This window comes from Heterodontus francisci, chromosome 36 (genome assembly GCF_036365525.1).
Source record: "Heterodontus francisci isolate sHetFra1 chromosome 36, sHetFra1.hap1, whole genome shotgun sequence".
In the NCBI taxonomy this organism is placed as follows: domain Eukaryota; kingdom Metazoa; phylum Chordata; class Chondrichthyes; order Heterodontiformes; family Heterodontidae; genus Heterodontus; species Heterodontus francisci.
The window spans coordinates 19861374-19876495 of NC_090406.1; the positions used below are offsets into that span (position 1 = coordinate 19861374).

The window sequence follows — 15122 nt, forward strand, 5'->3', positions numbered from 1 at the left end:
AATGGGGAGACATACAGAAATCAGCTTCAAATTAACTTGAATCAAACTAAGTGAGATATTGGCAGTAAAATATTTCCTCCAAAGCCATGAAATGCAATGCATGTGCATGTATTAACTGTCACATGTGCGTAGTACTGTTTAGTAAATCTGCACTAACAAGGCAAGGGAATTTACAATGGATGGTAGGACCCTCAGAAGTACAGAGGGATCTTGGTGTACTTGTCCATAGATCACTGAAGGCAGCAGCACAGGTAGATAAGGTGGTTAGGAAGGCATATGGGATACTTGCCTATATTAGAATATAAGAGCAGGGAAGTTGTGATGGAGCTGTATAAAATGCTAGTTAGGCCATAGCTGGAGTACTGTGTACAGTTCTGGTCGCCACAATATAGGAAGGATGTGATTGTACTGGAGAGGGTGCAGAGGAGATTCACCAGGATGTTGCCTGGTCTGGAGCATTACAATTATGAAGAGCGACTGGATAGGCTAGGGTTGATTTCCTTAGAGCAGAGAAGGTTGAGGGAGGACCCGATTGAGGTATGCAAAATTATGAGGGACATAGATAGGGTAGATAGGAAGAAACTTCTTCCCATAGCGGAGGTGTCAATAACCGGGGGGGGCATAGATTTAAGTTAAGGGGCAGGAGGTTTAGAGGGGATTTGAGTAAAAACTTTTACACCCAGAGGGTGGTTGGAATCTGGAACAGACTGCCTGAAGGGGTGGTAGAGGCAGGAACCCTCACAACATTTAAGAAGTATTTAGATGAGCACTTGAAACGATATAGCATACAAGGCTACAGTGCTGGAAATGGGATTGGAACAGATAGGTGCTTAATGGCCAGCACAGACACGAGGGGCCGAAGGGCCTGTTTCTGTGCTGCATAACTCTATGGCTCTATGCAGTTTGCCTGGCATGTAGTAGGAAATTCATGTAATAAAACATACTACATTTTAGATTAAGTCTGCTATGTGGATTTGGTTTAAGGAGCTGACACTGAGCCAGGCCACAAATAGAGCAAAGGTCTAACAGAGCTCTGACTAGACAATCAGAGGGATAAAATACTACTTCTTCTGACACTAAGCAAATTATTTCATCTTGATAAAATATTAGATTGCATTTTCTGGTCATTTTCAGATCATATTGGACACTTGGGTTGGAAATCCATCTTGTTGAATCTCTACCCATTGTACACTGTACACGATGTTTGGGCCAGCTTGGGCCAAATAGAGAGAGAGCATCATTATAACATATTAAATGAAAATAAGATGAGCACAACTCTTTGTAGTTTACTTACCACAGTGTGCATCTGAGTATAGCCTGTCTCTGTCAAACTCCACTGACTCATCAAGGTAAGGCAAATCACTCCTTGATCCCACTCCTGCTGCGGAAGACCCTCTCTGAAACACAGAATTAATTAATGAAATTTCAGAAAAAATACCTTCTGTAAAGTCGAAGACAAAAATATTTGCCTAGCAATTGGTGATATTAATGGATGAATGCTCAATGTGCGCAGAAGATATTCTCTGACCATATTTTAATGCAGATCTCAGCCTGATTATTTTAAATAGGTTACAACTTTGCTATATTAGAACCCTAGAAATGTAAAGTACAGAAGGAGGTCATTTGGCCCATTGTGTCTGCAAGTAACTAACTATAATAATCCAAGACTAATCCTACTGCCAACTCTCTCCCCTGTCATCTGCTACAACTTTATACAATTTTTCTCTCAAAAGATGCAATGTTCTTGACTCCAATCTACTCCAACTATTCTCGGTTGCAAAACAATCCATGCTTGAACAACTCTTCATAATGACATTCTTCTAACGTCTTACTGATAATTTCAAATTTATGATCCTTCCTTAATAACTTCCCAGTAAAAAAAAATATGCTTTCCCTATTCTATCAAAACCCAGCATAATTTTAAAAACCTCTTATCAAACATTGTAACCTCCTTACTGCAGTGCATTAGTCTCAGTATTTCAAGTGTCTCCTTGTAACTATAATTTCTCATCACGGGTCCCATTCTGGTAGTGGACAAAGAAATGTCATAAAAACAAATTTAAGCACTTTTCCACTAATATTAGCAAAAGTAATTTTTAGACTATTGTCTTTACAATGAAAAAACAATATTGAAAAGTAACAGTATCACACACAACAAACATGAGCAGTATGCATTTCTACAGGATTCTCTGTACACTATTTATATATTTTTTTTAAAGTTTATTCTTGGAATGTGGGCATCACTGGCAAGGCCAGCATTTATTGCCCATCCCTAGTTGTCCTTGGGAAGGTGATGGTGGGCGTTCTTCTTGAACTGAGTGTCTGTGTGGTAAAGGTGCTCCCGCAGTGCTGTTAGATAGAGAGTCCCCCCCCCCCCCCCCGCCAATTTTGACCCAGTGACTTCAATGTCCATCAACAAAAGTGGCTCCGTAGTACCACTACTGACCAAGCTGGCCGAGTCCTAAAGGACATAGCTGCTAGACTGGGTCTGTGGCAGGTGGTGAGTGAACCAACAACAGGGAAAAGCCTACTTGACCTCGTCCTCACCATTCTACCTGTTGTAGATGCATCTGTCCATGACTGTATTGGTAGGAATGACCACCCCGCAGTCCTTGTGGAGACAAAGTCCTGTCTTTACACTGAGGGCACAACCACTGTGGTAAATGGGATAGATTTCGAACAGATCTAGCAACCCAAAATTGGGCATCCAGGAGGCACTGTGGGCCATCAGCAGCAGCAGAATTGTATTCAGCCACTATCTGTAACCTCATGGCCCAGCATATCCCCCACTCTACCATTACCATCAAGCCAGGGGACCAACCCTGGTTCAAAGAAGTGTGCAGGAGGGCAAATGAGGTGTCAGCCTGGTGAAGCTACAACACAGGACTACTTGTATACCAAACAGCAGAAGCAGCATGCAACAGAAAGGGCTAAGCGATCCCACAACCAACGGATCAGATCTAAGCTCCGCAGTCCTGCCACATCCAGTCATGAATGGTGGTGGGCAATTAAACAACTAACTGGAAGAGGTGGCCCCACAAACATCCCCATCCTCAATGATGGGGGAGCCAAGCACATCAGTGCAAAAGACCAGGCTGAAGCATTTGCAGCCATCTTGAGCCAGAGATGCCGAGTGGATGATCCATCTAGGCCTCCACCTGAGGTCCCCAGCATCACAGATGCCAGTCTTCAGCCTATCCGATTCACTCCACGTGATATTAAGAAATGGCTGAAGGCACTGGAAACTGCAAAGGCTGTGGGCCCTGACAACATTCCGGCAATAGAATCATAAAATCATAGAAAGTTTAAAACACAGAAAGAGGCCACATGGTCTATCATGTCAGCGCCGGCCATAAAACGATCCACCTTTTAATCCCACCTTCCAGCATTTGTTCCCTAGTCCTGCACCAGACTCCTTTTTGAATGTGTTGAGGTTTCTGCCTCAACTACCCTATCAGGCAGTGAATTCCCAACCCCTACCATCCTCTGGGTGAAAAGGTTTTTCATCATCTCCCCTCTAATTTTTCTACCAATCACTTTAAATCTATGTCCCCTCGTCACTGACCTCTCTGCTAAGGTGACTAGACCCTTCAACTCCACTCTATCTAGGCCCCACAAAATTTAATACATTTCAATCAGATCTCCACTGAGCCTTCTCTGTTCTAAGGAGAACAACCCCTGCCTATCCAATCTTTCCTTATATTTGCATTTTTTCAGTCCTGGCAACATCCTTGTAAATCTCCTCTGTACCCTCTCTAATGCAATTACATCCTTTCTGTAATGAGATGACCAGAACACTACACAGTATTCAAGTTGTGGCCTAACCAATGAGTTATACAGTTCCGGCATAACCTCCCGCTCTTATATTCTATATCTCGGCTAATAAAGGAAAGGATTCCGTATGCCTTCTTAACCATCTTATTAACCTGTCCTGCTACTTTCAGGGATCTGTGGACATTCACTCCAAGGTTCCTCACTTCTTCTACACTTCTCAGTATGTTCCCATTAGTCGTGTATTCCTTTGCCTTGTTTGACCTCCCCAAATGCATCACTTCACACTTCTCCAGGTAGAATTCCATTTGCCACTTCTTTGTCCATCTGACCAGACCATCAATATCTTCCTGCAGCCTACAGCTATCCTCCTCGCTATCTACCACACGGCCAATCTTTGTGTTGTCCGCAAACTTCTTGATCATGCCCCCTACGTTTAGGTCCAAATCGTTAATATAGACCACTAAAAGCAGGGGACCAAGTACTGAGCCCTGCTGAACACCACTGGAAACAGCCCTTCAGTCCCTAAAACATCCGTCAACAATTACCTTTTGTTTCCTGCCACTGAGCCAATTTTGTATCCACCTTGCTGCATTTCCTTGGATCCCATGGGATTTTAGTTTTTTTAACCAGACTGCCATGTCAAAAGCCTTGCTAAAATCCATGTAGACCACATCAACTGCACTACCCTCATCTATCTTCCTTGTTACTTCTTCAAAAAATTTGATCAAGTTGGTCAGACAAGATCATCCCTTAACAAATCCATGCTGACTATCCTTGATTAACATGTGCCTTTCTAAGTAACAGTTTATCCTGTCTCCCAGAATAGATTCAATAATTTTCCCACTACTGAGGTTAGACTGACTGGCCTGTAATTATTCGGTCTATCCCTCACTCCATTTTTGAAGAGGTACAATGTTAACAGTTCTCCAAACCTCCGGCATCACACCTGTATCCAGTGAGGGCTGGAAAATGATGGTCAGACCTTCTGCTATTTCCTCTCTTGCTTCTTTTAATAGCCTAGGGTACATTTCATCTGGCCCTGGTAATTTATCAGCTTTCAAGGATGCTAATCCCATTAATACTTCCTCTCTCCCTATGTTTATCACATCCAATACTTCACACTCCTCCTCCTTAACTACAATATCTGCATCGTCCCCCTCTTTTGTGAAGACAGATGCAAAGTATTCATTAAGAACCATACCAACATCTTCTGCCCCTACACACAGGTTACCTTTTTGGTCTATTATGGGCCCTACTCTCTCCTTGATTATCCTCTTACTCTTAGTGTATTGATAAAACATCTTTGGGTTCACATTTCATGCCCTCTCTTTGCTTTCCTAATTTCCTTTTTGATTTCACCCCTCCACTTTCTATAGTCCTCTCGGCTTTCTGTAGCATTGAGTGTCATATGCTTTCCTTTTCTGCCTTATCTTACCCTTGACATTCATGGGGCTCTAGATTTAGCTGTCCCACCCTTTTCCTTTGTGGGAACATGTTTACTCTGAACCCCTTGAATCTCCCCTTTGAATGCCTCCCACTGCTGTGACACAAATTTAAAAGTAGCTGTTTCCAGTCCACTTTTGCTAAATCACTCCTCACTTTAGTAAAATTGGCATTGCCCCAATTGAGAACTCTAACTCCTGTTCTATCTCTGTCCTTTTCCATAATTATGTTAAAACTGACTGAATTATGATCACTACCACTAAAATGCTCTCCCACTGCCACTCGTTCCACCTGCCCTTCTTCATTTCCTAAAACTAAGTCTAAAACTGCACCCCCTCTCGTTGGACTTGCTACATACTGGGCAAAAATTTTTTCCTGAATGCACCTCAAGAATTCTGCTCCCTCAATTCCTTTCACATTAAAACTATTGCAGTTAATATTGGGATAATTAAAATCCCCTATTATTACTGCCCTATTGTTCTTGCATTTCTCGGAGATTTGACCACATATCTGCTCTTCTATCTCGCTCTGACTGTTTGGGATCTATTGTACACTCCCAGCAGTGTGATTCCCCTTTTCTGTACCTTAACTCAATCCATATGGCCTCATTTGATGAACCTTGCAACATATCATCCCTCCTCACAACTGAAATAGTTTCCTTGACCAAAATTGCCACTCCCCCCTCCTTTCTTATCCCCCTCCCTATTGCGTCTGAAAACCCTGTAACCGGGAACGTTGAGCTGCCATTCCTGTCCCTCTTTAAGCCATGTTTCTGTAATGGCTATGATATCATACTGCCACGTGTCTATCTGTGCCCTCAGCTCACTTGCTTTATTTGCCATACTCCTTGCATTGAAATAGAGACCCTTGAGCACTGCCAAACTCTTTTTAAAAAATGTTCTATCCTTTGTTTCCTCTGTCTTCTAGACTCATCCATTAATTTTCTGCCTTCCATTTTCATTTCTGATTTTGTCCCAACTGAGTCTACTCTCAGGTCCCCATCTCCCTGCCAAATGAGTTTAAACCCTCCCCAACAGCACTAGTAAAATGTCCCACAAGGAACTCAGTCCCGGCTCTGTTTAGCTGCAACCCATCCGGCCTGCACAGGTTCCAACTCCCCCAGAGCCAGTCCTAATGTTCCAGGAATCTAAAGCCCTCCCTCCTGCACCATCTTTCCAGCCATGCACTCATCTGTCGCACATTCCATATAAACATAGAACACGGACTCGTCTAGGCTGCAGAAATTACAGGCTGCCTGGAAGTCCATGAACCTACTTAAAGTTCTATTGCACGGGACTGCCCTGTGCAGCAACCTCCACCCCAGGTCCCCGATGTAAATGGGGAGGACTCCCGCGTAGAGAGACCTCCACCGGGGTTTCCCTTCGCCGCAAGATGGCAACACGGATCACCACAGCGTGACCGGGCAGCTGACAAGGGCGAGTAAGTGGAGACTCTGCAGGGGCAGCCTGTACAGGACACCCCTTCATGCCATGTGGAATGGTACGGAGGGTATTTGCAAGAGGCGACTCGGGTTGTGTGGGACTGGCTCCCGAGGAGGGTTTCGGGGCCTGGGTCCAATGAGTAGTTCCGGCCGAGCAGGAGTCAGCTCGGCCGGGAGCACTCCACATTCCAAAAGCCCCTTGCCACCCACAGTGACGGGCATCCTGGGGGCTTCGGCTACTCCTCCGCCCATCAGTCCATCCCGAGAGCCAGCCGCCCTGACAGCCACGGGGGAGCGCCCTAACTGGTGGCGACCGTGTTCCAGATCTGAATAGATCCCGGTAAAAGACAGGCAACTCCTTCAGAGAGGCAGGGCTAACGTTCTCCGCCAGGAGCTGCGTGTCGTCTTGAAGGCAGTGCCCCGGCAGAAAAAATACGTCACCAGAGCACACCATCTGGGAGGACGTTCAACGTACAGATATCTCTGCAGGGTCCGAAGGCAGAGAGCTGCAGTTTGGGTGTGGATGCACACCAGCAAATGGCTGCCCTCCTCAATCAGGAGACTCAAGACTGCGCCAGAGACCCAATGTTTCCTCTTGCCCCAGAAGAAATCGACGAGCTTCTTCTGGATCTTGGTGGCAAATGCAGGGGGCGGGACCAAAGTGACCAACCGGTACCACAGCATCGAGGCCACCAGTAGATTTATGACCAGTGCTCGACCCCTGTAGGAAAACACTCGGAGCAGTCCTGTCCAGCTCCCCAGCTAAGTGGTGACTTTCGTCTCCAACTCCTGCCAGTTTGCCGACCAGGCTTCCTCAGTGGGGCTAAGGTGGACTCCCAGATAGAGGAGGTGCGTGGTGTTCCACGCAAAAGCTGTTAACTCCTCCGGCAGGGAATCCACCTGCCACTGACCCACAAGGCGTCTGGAACATTTCTCCCAATTGATCTTAGCAGAGGACGCGGCAGAAAAGGTCTGCTGGCACTCGCGCATCCTCCACAAGTCAACAGAATCTGTGACTGTGAGGAGCACGTCATCAGCGAAAGCTGAGAGGACGACCCGCATGCCCGGCCCGCGCAGAGCCAAACCCGTCAACCTCCTGCGAAGCAGGCACAGGAATGGCTCCACACAGATGGTATACAATTGGGGCATCCCTGACGAGCTCCTCTCCCAAAGCGAAGGGGCGCCGTCAAGGACCCGTTAACTTTGACCAGACACTCTGCGGCGGTGTATAAAAGTTGGACCTGGGCCACAAAATATGGCCCGAGTCCAAATGCACGCAGAGTCCCGAAAAGATATTCATGATCCACCCTGTCGAATATCTTCTCCTGATCGAGGGATAAATGCGACCGTTTATGGGAAATGGGAAAATGGGAAAGTTGGATCAGGTCCTGGACCAGGTTGATGTTGTCCTGGATGGACCCAGCCCGGGACTGTGTAGGACTGGTCGGGGTGGATCATGTGGGCCAGCACGGAGCCCAAGCTGGTTGACATAGCCCGGGCAAAGATCTTATAATCCGTGCTAAGGACGGAGACTGGACACCAGTTCTTAAGCACGTGGAGATTGTCCCTCTCTGGCAGCAGGATGATGACCGCCCTGCACCATGAGAGGGGCATCTCCCCGGTCGCCAGGCTTTCACCCAGGATTTGTGCGTAATTGCCCGCCAGGACGTCCCAGAAAGCCCTGAGGAACTCCACAGTCAGCCCGTCCAGCCCCGGGGCTTTGCCCCTTGAAAGCTGGTGGAGGGCGCCGGTCAGTTCTGCCAACGTGAACAAAGCCCCGGTCTAAATTTGGCGGAATGGTGGTGGCAACCCGCCCCATTTCCCGCTCCCCACCCCCCACCCACTGCCACCTCATCCCACCAGATTTTATGCTCTCCCTGCCTCCAAACCCGCCATGGGGGAGAGCATAAAATTCCCCCCGAGTGTCTCCTCCAGGTGTTAATAGCATAGTGACTTCACTGCTGGATCAAAACCACTTTAATTACTCCCTGCAAGCTTCCAATAATTCCTTGTGCTGAACATAAAAGGCTGCATATAGTCCATAACAGGACACTTCCTGTTACGCCAGCAGGGCTCATGGCGACGGGCCGAAAAGGTGAGGGGAACCCCACCTCAGTCTTTTGGAGCCCACCCAAATGCAACTCAACGGCGTTCAGGCACTTATGTACCCAGCGCCAGGATAAGTATCCCTTTAACGACAGGGATCCCACCTCCAAGAGCTGACAGTCATTCAGAGGGCCGGCAGCTCAGTAGTATTGGCAGCGCCACTGGGAGTGGTGACCATGGCCGGTACTACAGAACGCCTGGAGCAAGCCCAGTGCTGGAGACCAGGACAGGAGGGTGGTGAGGGCGGGGGGGGGGGGGGGGGAGGGGAGGCGGTGAGGTGGGGTCACCAGGGTCAGTCTGGCAGGCCCTGGTGATGGGGAGGGTGGGCGATGAGGGCGGGGGGGTGCGGTGCATTACTGGAGGTATGGGCTTTGTCACTGGGGACCCTCCATGGGCCACAGATTTCCCATGGAGGAGGCACCACCACCACCCCCCTCCCCCCGCCCCCAACACCAAGCCTGCAGGGAAGTTTCCTCATTTCACAGGGCAACCTCCCCACATGGGAGAGGTTCCCCCCCAGCACCCACCCCCCACCCCCCCCCAGGCTTAATTCCAGCAGCAGCAGGTAGAGGCCTATAAGTGGCTAATAATTGGCCACTTAAGGGCCTCAATTGGTCTCTGGGCAGGATGGCCGTCTTTGGCCTTTCCCGCCTCTGACTTAATTGCGGTGCAACAGGAAGGCAACGGGCCCTCCGCCCCCCCGTTGCAATTCTATGGCCCCACCCCCCCCACCAATGCCTAGCCCTTCTCCAGTGGGCCCATTAAATCTAGCCATACCTATATGTTGGCCATCACACATTGAAAAGCCTTGCATCACATGAATCAATACTGTCCTCCTAACAATTAAACTTGTGTAACTTACTGAACAGGTCACAATGAAACAATTACATGATTCCATGGAACCCCACTATGCAGTTGTATTGACTGGAAATTTCCCCATTTTGTATTGTACGATTAACCAATCCTTAGGGAAACTATGCGCTATTCCAGAACAGTTTATAACCCAAGAAAATAAAGAGCTTTTACCAAAGAATCCTGCTGTATCTACAATATATCAAACTATTTGTTACAGGAGCTTTCACATTTGAGAGAGATTTCTTACCTCATTGTAATTATCAGTTGGTGATGTTTCATCCACAGTATCTTCGTCTGAAGGCATGTTAAACTCTGCTTTAGGTTCAAATATATCTGTGTAGAAGATAATTAACGTTTCCACAATGCGAGCCTGATGAGGGTAGTCAACAAGGGATGACAAGGACACGGTTGCCTCTGTAGGCCTGGGTCTCATCAGCGTCGGCCCGAATACAATCCCAAGATTGCTCGGAGACATTTTATTATGCTGTTCAAGTTCTGAAATTCTAAACATGATAAATATACATTACTCAATGCCCAATGTCAGAAGATACTGGGGTCATTCTCTTTCATGATTGTGCCTAAAAATTGAGTGGGATCATGATGGACAATATCAGAAATTTTGGACGATGACGTCTAGCATTGCCTCAGTGCCCAACCGGGATTTGCAACAATTCCACCCCTGCCGGAACTGCCACTACCCACCACATATAAATGGCAGTGACTGGCGGGGGGGGGGGGGGCTTGGTTTATCTCGCTTGCCAGCAATTCCTGAGGCCATCATGTGGCAGATGCTGATAGATCATGGGAAGGGGCACTAAATACTCAGTTGGAGTGAGAGGGTCGAGTAGTGGCCTTCTCTCCCTCCAGACAGCCCTGCAGACTTACCTGCTGAAGGTCTCATTATCAGCCAAGACGTTCAGTAGAAACTTTCCTTGTATTCTTCACTGCATTTCTTTAAGGTCCCTCATTGTATCTTCCAGAGTCATTATGGTGCAGAAGGAGGGCATTCGGCCCATCAAGTCCATGCCCTTGGTGGAGCAACCTAGTCAGTCCCATTCCCCCACTCTTTCCCCATAGCCCTGCAACTTTATTTCCCTCAGGTGCCCATCCAATTTCCTTTTGAAATCATTAATCGTTTCCACTTCCACCACCCATGTGGGCAATGTAAAAAAAGTTCTTCCTCACATCCCCGCTGCATTTCTTGCCCAAAACCTTAAATCTGTATTCCCGGGTCCTTGTACCATCAGCTAATGGCAGACGGCATCCCAGTGGTAGCACCTCCACGATTCTGCAACTTTCCCACTGCTGGCCTCTCTCTTGATGGTGGGAATCCCGCCACGAGCTCATCATGTATTTCTAATGAGTCCCAGTCAGGAAAATGAGTCGAGGTTGGGGTGGGAAGGCTGAATCTCTGCCCCAAAGAGAGAAACAATTCCCTCTGTTGGGAGATTCCAGAATGAGGGGGCATAATCTTAAAATTAGAGCTCGGCTGTTCAGGAGTGATGTTAGGAAGCACTGCATCACACAAAGGATAGTGAAAAGCTAGAACTCTCTCCCCTTGGTCAAAACTGTGATTCATAGAATTTTTATTAAGCAAGGGTGTCAAGGGTTATGGAACCAAGCTGCTTGGATGGAGTGAAGATAAAAATCAGCCATGATCTTATCGAATGGCGGAAAGGGCTCGAGGCGCTGAATGGCCGACTCCTGTTCCTAATTTCCAAAGAGAAGAATTGGGCCACTGGGACTATTAACTCTGGAGAGGAGAATGAGATTTGATAGAGGATTTTAAAAATATGAAGGGTATTGATAGGGATAATAGGGAAACACTATTTCCTCTAGCTGGGGTGTCAATGACGAGGGGTCGCCAATTTAAAATTGTCACTCAGATAGTGAGGTGAGAGTTTGGGACAATTTCTTCGGACAGCAATTTATTGGAGCACGGACTGCTTTGCCACAAGCTGTAGCCGAGGCAGAGACCATTGCACCTTTGAAGGAAAAAATGGACATGCGCAGGCCGGTGGGGAGACAGCAGGGCAGTGGGATAAGTTTTGGATTGCTCTTGAAAACAGCCAACACCACTAAATCACACAGGGAACTCCAACCATTTAATCCTTCAATTTCTACTAGTTATGACAACATGAGTTTCAAAATTCAGGTAAGGTTAAAATCTGACTATAATTTTTACAGTATTTTAGGAACGATCGTATCTGGATGCTAGAAAAGTTGTGCTCGGGATGAAAATTCAGCTTCAAATTTAGTGTTCATCTGGTGATCCGAAACTCAGCTTTGGGAATTCTCCAGCAAAAATTATAGATTTTCTTGTGCGAAGGACACATTTTATTCAAGACTTTTACTAACACTGGTTGCTCGCATGTCGTCTGGGCTTTGTTGTGATATTTAGCTACTGAGGTGGTAGGTTTAACCTGACCAGTCCATTTAAGGCTGTTGCTCAGAGATTTTCTGTGGTGAAGCAGTCTAAATAGGTACATTATAATGTCATTTATAGGCTAATTATCGAGAAAAGTTTATTTAAATTGCTTACTGTTCATAAATTATACGGGAAAGGTCAGGTTATCTAGACTGGGAAATTAACTGCAAGGAACAATGGGTTTTTTTAATACTTTGACACTGAAGTGTGATATCTGACACAAGTGTGCACATTAAATACAATACTATTTCGCATATTTATACTAGTAGATAAATTATACACAGACACACACGGCAGCAATTCTGCCCAAAGAAAAAAAAATTAAAGCAAAAAACATAACTGACAAATACAGTGTTACAAAACTTAGACTTCCTCTTCCCTTCTTCATTAATAGGCCAAGGTTAAGGGTGCACTTAGCCAGTCCGTGGAGTATTTGTCCCGTCTGGACTCACCTGCTAAGATGTCTGATGATATGCTGAAGCGTGGCCTTGTTTGCGGGTGGCAGATCCTTCAGCAGCTCTTTCAGCCGTGTCACAAGTAGCAATAACTCCTTTTCAACTGCTGCCTCTTTATTTCCTGCATCCCCAGCGCCCTGCAGGCTTTCTTTGGCCAGGCCCATCAAATCATTATAGAGGCGGAACAGCATAATAGGTTCTGGAAGCTAACATTAGATGTACACATCTTATGTTCAGTTTAGAATTCAATAGCCTTTTTGGCAAGGTTCACGTGCGGCTAATTGCGTTGCCAACTCTTGGTTGAACCTATTCCTGGATGTTTCCATTACATGGTACATGCCACCGACCACCCAGCCCCCATTGGTTATCCAACATGTCCATCCTCATGATGCCCGCCTTCCCACACCAATTGGAAAGTGAATAGTCTGATCATTTCCTGATTGGATAATTCTTCACTGTCGGTTAAACAGCCATTTTTCCCCCGTGTCCAATATTTTTAAAACTAGCAAACAAAAATATTCAAAGAATTTTTTTAAAAAAAACAACTGGTTTATTGCCCATTTGAGTTTTTTCCTGGTTTCTCACAGCTGTCTCCTGAAGATTAGTAAAGCTATTTGCAGATATATTGAATGCAATGGAAGCAACTACATTTCGAAACATCCAGGAAAAATGAAAACTGGCAATTTTTGATAATTTTGCTCGTAAAACTCAAAGATGTTCTCACATGTTTGGGAAATTCCATCAAATGAGACTTGGCACACCAGCTTTTTAAAACAAAAGGCATTTTATTACCTGTCGCAGGTATAGCTTGAGTACATTGCTGATGTCATGTGGTGACGCTTGTGAGAGCTCTACCAGTTCCTTTCCATTCTCAAAAGCCTGGCACAGTTTCTCAACTCGGGTCTTCACACCGTTGACACGGTAAATTCCCTAAAGATGCAACATCAAAAAGATAAGAGGAGTGCCGAGCTTTCCTAGATGTGCAGTAACACAAGTAGTCATCCTTAAATCCTATGCAGCAGGAAGCAGAAAGTGAAACATTCGACACAGGAAGAAGGTAGGGGTTTAGTGAGAGGAAAAGGGTGGGAGGGACTGAAGATTAAAAAACTAGAAGAGGCAGAAGGTTGGAAAAGACAATGTTGATAATCTCATCGTTTTAAGATAAACAATCATATAAATACCTTAAAATGACTAAAGCCCTAGAATAACTATTGAGTTAAGTTGAAATTTTTCTTGCTGCTATTTTAACGGAGGTATGAACTTACTGGGCAGGATTTTAGGTTTGGGGTTGGGACCCGGACATCAGGATCAAATGTGGGTCCCGATCCCGCACTCTGTGGGGAACAATCACATGACAGTGACTTTTCCTAAAGGAGGCCCTCCAGCATGGAAAGAGCTGCAGCATGGACAGACCTGCAGCCTACCGTTTCAGGTCAAGGAGAGAGAGGACGCCTCCATCTTGAGGCAGCTTCTCAGCACTTGTAAAGCTTCTCAATTAAAAAATGGCCACAGCTGCCGGGCCACTATCGTGGAGCAGGAACCACTCCACAGGGTAGCGTGCGTCCGCAGCTGTAACCCAGTAAACAAGAAGGGCCTTAAAGTCTGCCTAAAGTGCTGGCACCCCCCCCCTCCCCCCTCTACTCCGGTCTGCTGCCAGGAAGCTGCCTCCAGGCAGCTGGCCTGTTCCCGAGGCCCCGGGGACCCACAGGCCAACAGGAAAATTCCAGTCAGCCTCTGATAAATGGCCTTAATTAGCCCATTACCTACTTTACCCACCTTAATGGGCTACCCACCACTTGTGGGTAGGAAGCCCATCCACCCCCAAGAGAAGGACCTGGGGGCATGGTGGTGCTGGCAAACCAGCTGGCAGCGTGAAATTACATGTCCAGCCGCCTCCATACTTGCCCACCTTGGTGAAAATTCAGCCCGCCATTGTTGCTAAAATACCAGAATTATTTCAGATATATGTGCATACCCCATGGAGTAATTTTAGGGCCTTTTGAATAATCTGCATTAACTATTTTAAATAATTTTTCATTGAAAACCAAGGTTTTGATATTGTATGGAGGTTACGGGGATGGTTTTCAAAGTCTGCTCCTGACTGCCGAGGATTTACTTACTTTCATACTCAAAGCCCTCCTCTCAATCTCGGAGATGCACGCCTTGATGATGAATGGGATTCCATCGTGGCTGTCGCGCGAAGTCTGGGCAAAGTCCCTGCCAAACAGCTGCAGTTTCCGCTGTAGCTTCTTGTGTCCGCATTTAATTGCCAGTGTCTCCAGACACTTCTTGTGACAAGCCAGATTGCACTGCAGGGTACATCACATCACAGATAGTAATTGGACATATATATTCACTTGAGGGGAATTAGTTTGTGATACTCATTAATCTGTGTCTCACTTACACAACATTTTGATTAAAATTATCCTTGTGAAACTTCTGGATGTGGTATTATCAGAGCACACATGCCATAAAGCATTACTTTATTGGAATTTTGTTTTAAATTTCATACACTTAGCTGTAGGGTTTATTCTATTTTCCAATGCACTTGGGGAATTCTCAATTCCTAACCACTAAGCAGATGAAATGGGGGCAGAGAACCCTGATACCAGAGCTCTGC

The 15122-nt window shown here is 46.3% G+C and overlaps 1 protein-coding gene across 3 annotated transcripts in view; it reads right to left on the bottom strand.

Annotated features, from left to right (window-relative positions):
- LOC137351635 (rho GTPase-activating protein 45-like) overlaps positions 1-15122 on the bottom strand; it is a 200077-nt gene that overhangs the window by 10642 nt on the left and 174313 nt on the right. For all 3 annotated transcript variants that reach the window (XM_068016279.1, XM_068016277.1, XM_068016276.1), the window contains exons 18-22: positions 14623-14811; positions 13295-13432; positions 12500-12708; positions 9867-10122; positions 1295-1397 (exon numbers count right to left, since the gene is read on the bottom strand). In XM_068016279.1, the coding sequence (XP_067872380.1) occupies positions 1295-1397; positions 9867-10122; positions 12500-12708; positions 13295-13432; positions 14623-14811 (895 nt within the window). The remainder of the gene's footprint in view (positions 1-1294; positions 1398-9866; positions 10123-12499; positions 12709-13294; positions 13433-14622; positions 14812-15122) is intronic.